This window comes from Elephantulus edwardii, unplaced genomic scaffold (assembly GCF_000299155.1).
Source record: "Elephantulus edwardii isolate Elephantulus edwardi_28Jun2011 unplaced genomic scaffold, EleEdw1.0 scaffold00169, whole genome shotgun sequence".
Classification (NCBI taxonomy): Eukaryota; Metazoa; Chordata; class Mammalia; order Macroscelidea; family Macroscelididae; genus Elephantulus; species Elephantulus edwardii.
This window is the reverse complement of record NW_006399919.1, coordinates 4505952-4506390: the sequence shown is the minus strand read 5'-3', so window position 1 is coordinate 4506390 and position 439 is coordinate 4505952. Positions and strand designations below refer to the sequence as shown.

Here is a 439-nt window from a genome sequence, read left to right as displayed (position 1 = left end):
GGCCGAGCGTCCGCCCGGGGCGCTCTTATAGCGGCCGTCACGTGGCCGCGCACGCTCCCGCGGCCGCCGCATCCCCAGCGCCGCGGGTCCAGTGGGGCCCCGGGACTGGGGGACCCCCGGGCCCGCGCCTACCCAGAAGCGCGCGCCTCCATGACGCACCCACCCTCCTGAGCCTCAGAGGTGGGGAACGACTGCGGAGCTCGATGTGGCTTCAGCAAAACTAACTCCAGAATGAGCCTCAAGTAGGGATTCCTGTCCCATCGAGTCTGAGCTGACCCTCCGGCGGGCTTTCAGAGGCCAGTTAATCGCATGGGAGGAGATTGCCCCTTTTTCTCCTGCAGAAACTCCTAGGATAAAAAAAAAGAAGAAACAAAGTTGCTCTGCTCACAGATTTAGTAAGGAAAGACTGAGTTTCTGGAAGTAATGCAACACTCCCCTG

The 439-nt window shown here is 61.0% G+C and overlaps 1 protein-coding gene across 1 annotated transcript in view; it reads right to left on the bottom strand.

Annotated features, from left to right (window-relative positions):
* GYG1 (glycogenin 1) overlaps positions 1-152 on the bottom strand; it is a 67352-nt gene extending 67200 nt beyond the window's left edge. Inside the window, exon 1 of the mRNA XM_006895571.1 lies at positions 133-152. Coding sequence (XP_006895633.1) covers positions 133-152 — 20 coding nt within the window. The remainder of the gene's footprint in view (positions 1-132) is intronic.
* Between the last annotated feature and the right edge of the window lie 287 nt (positions 153-439).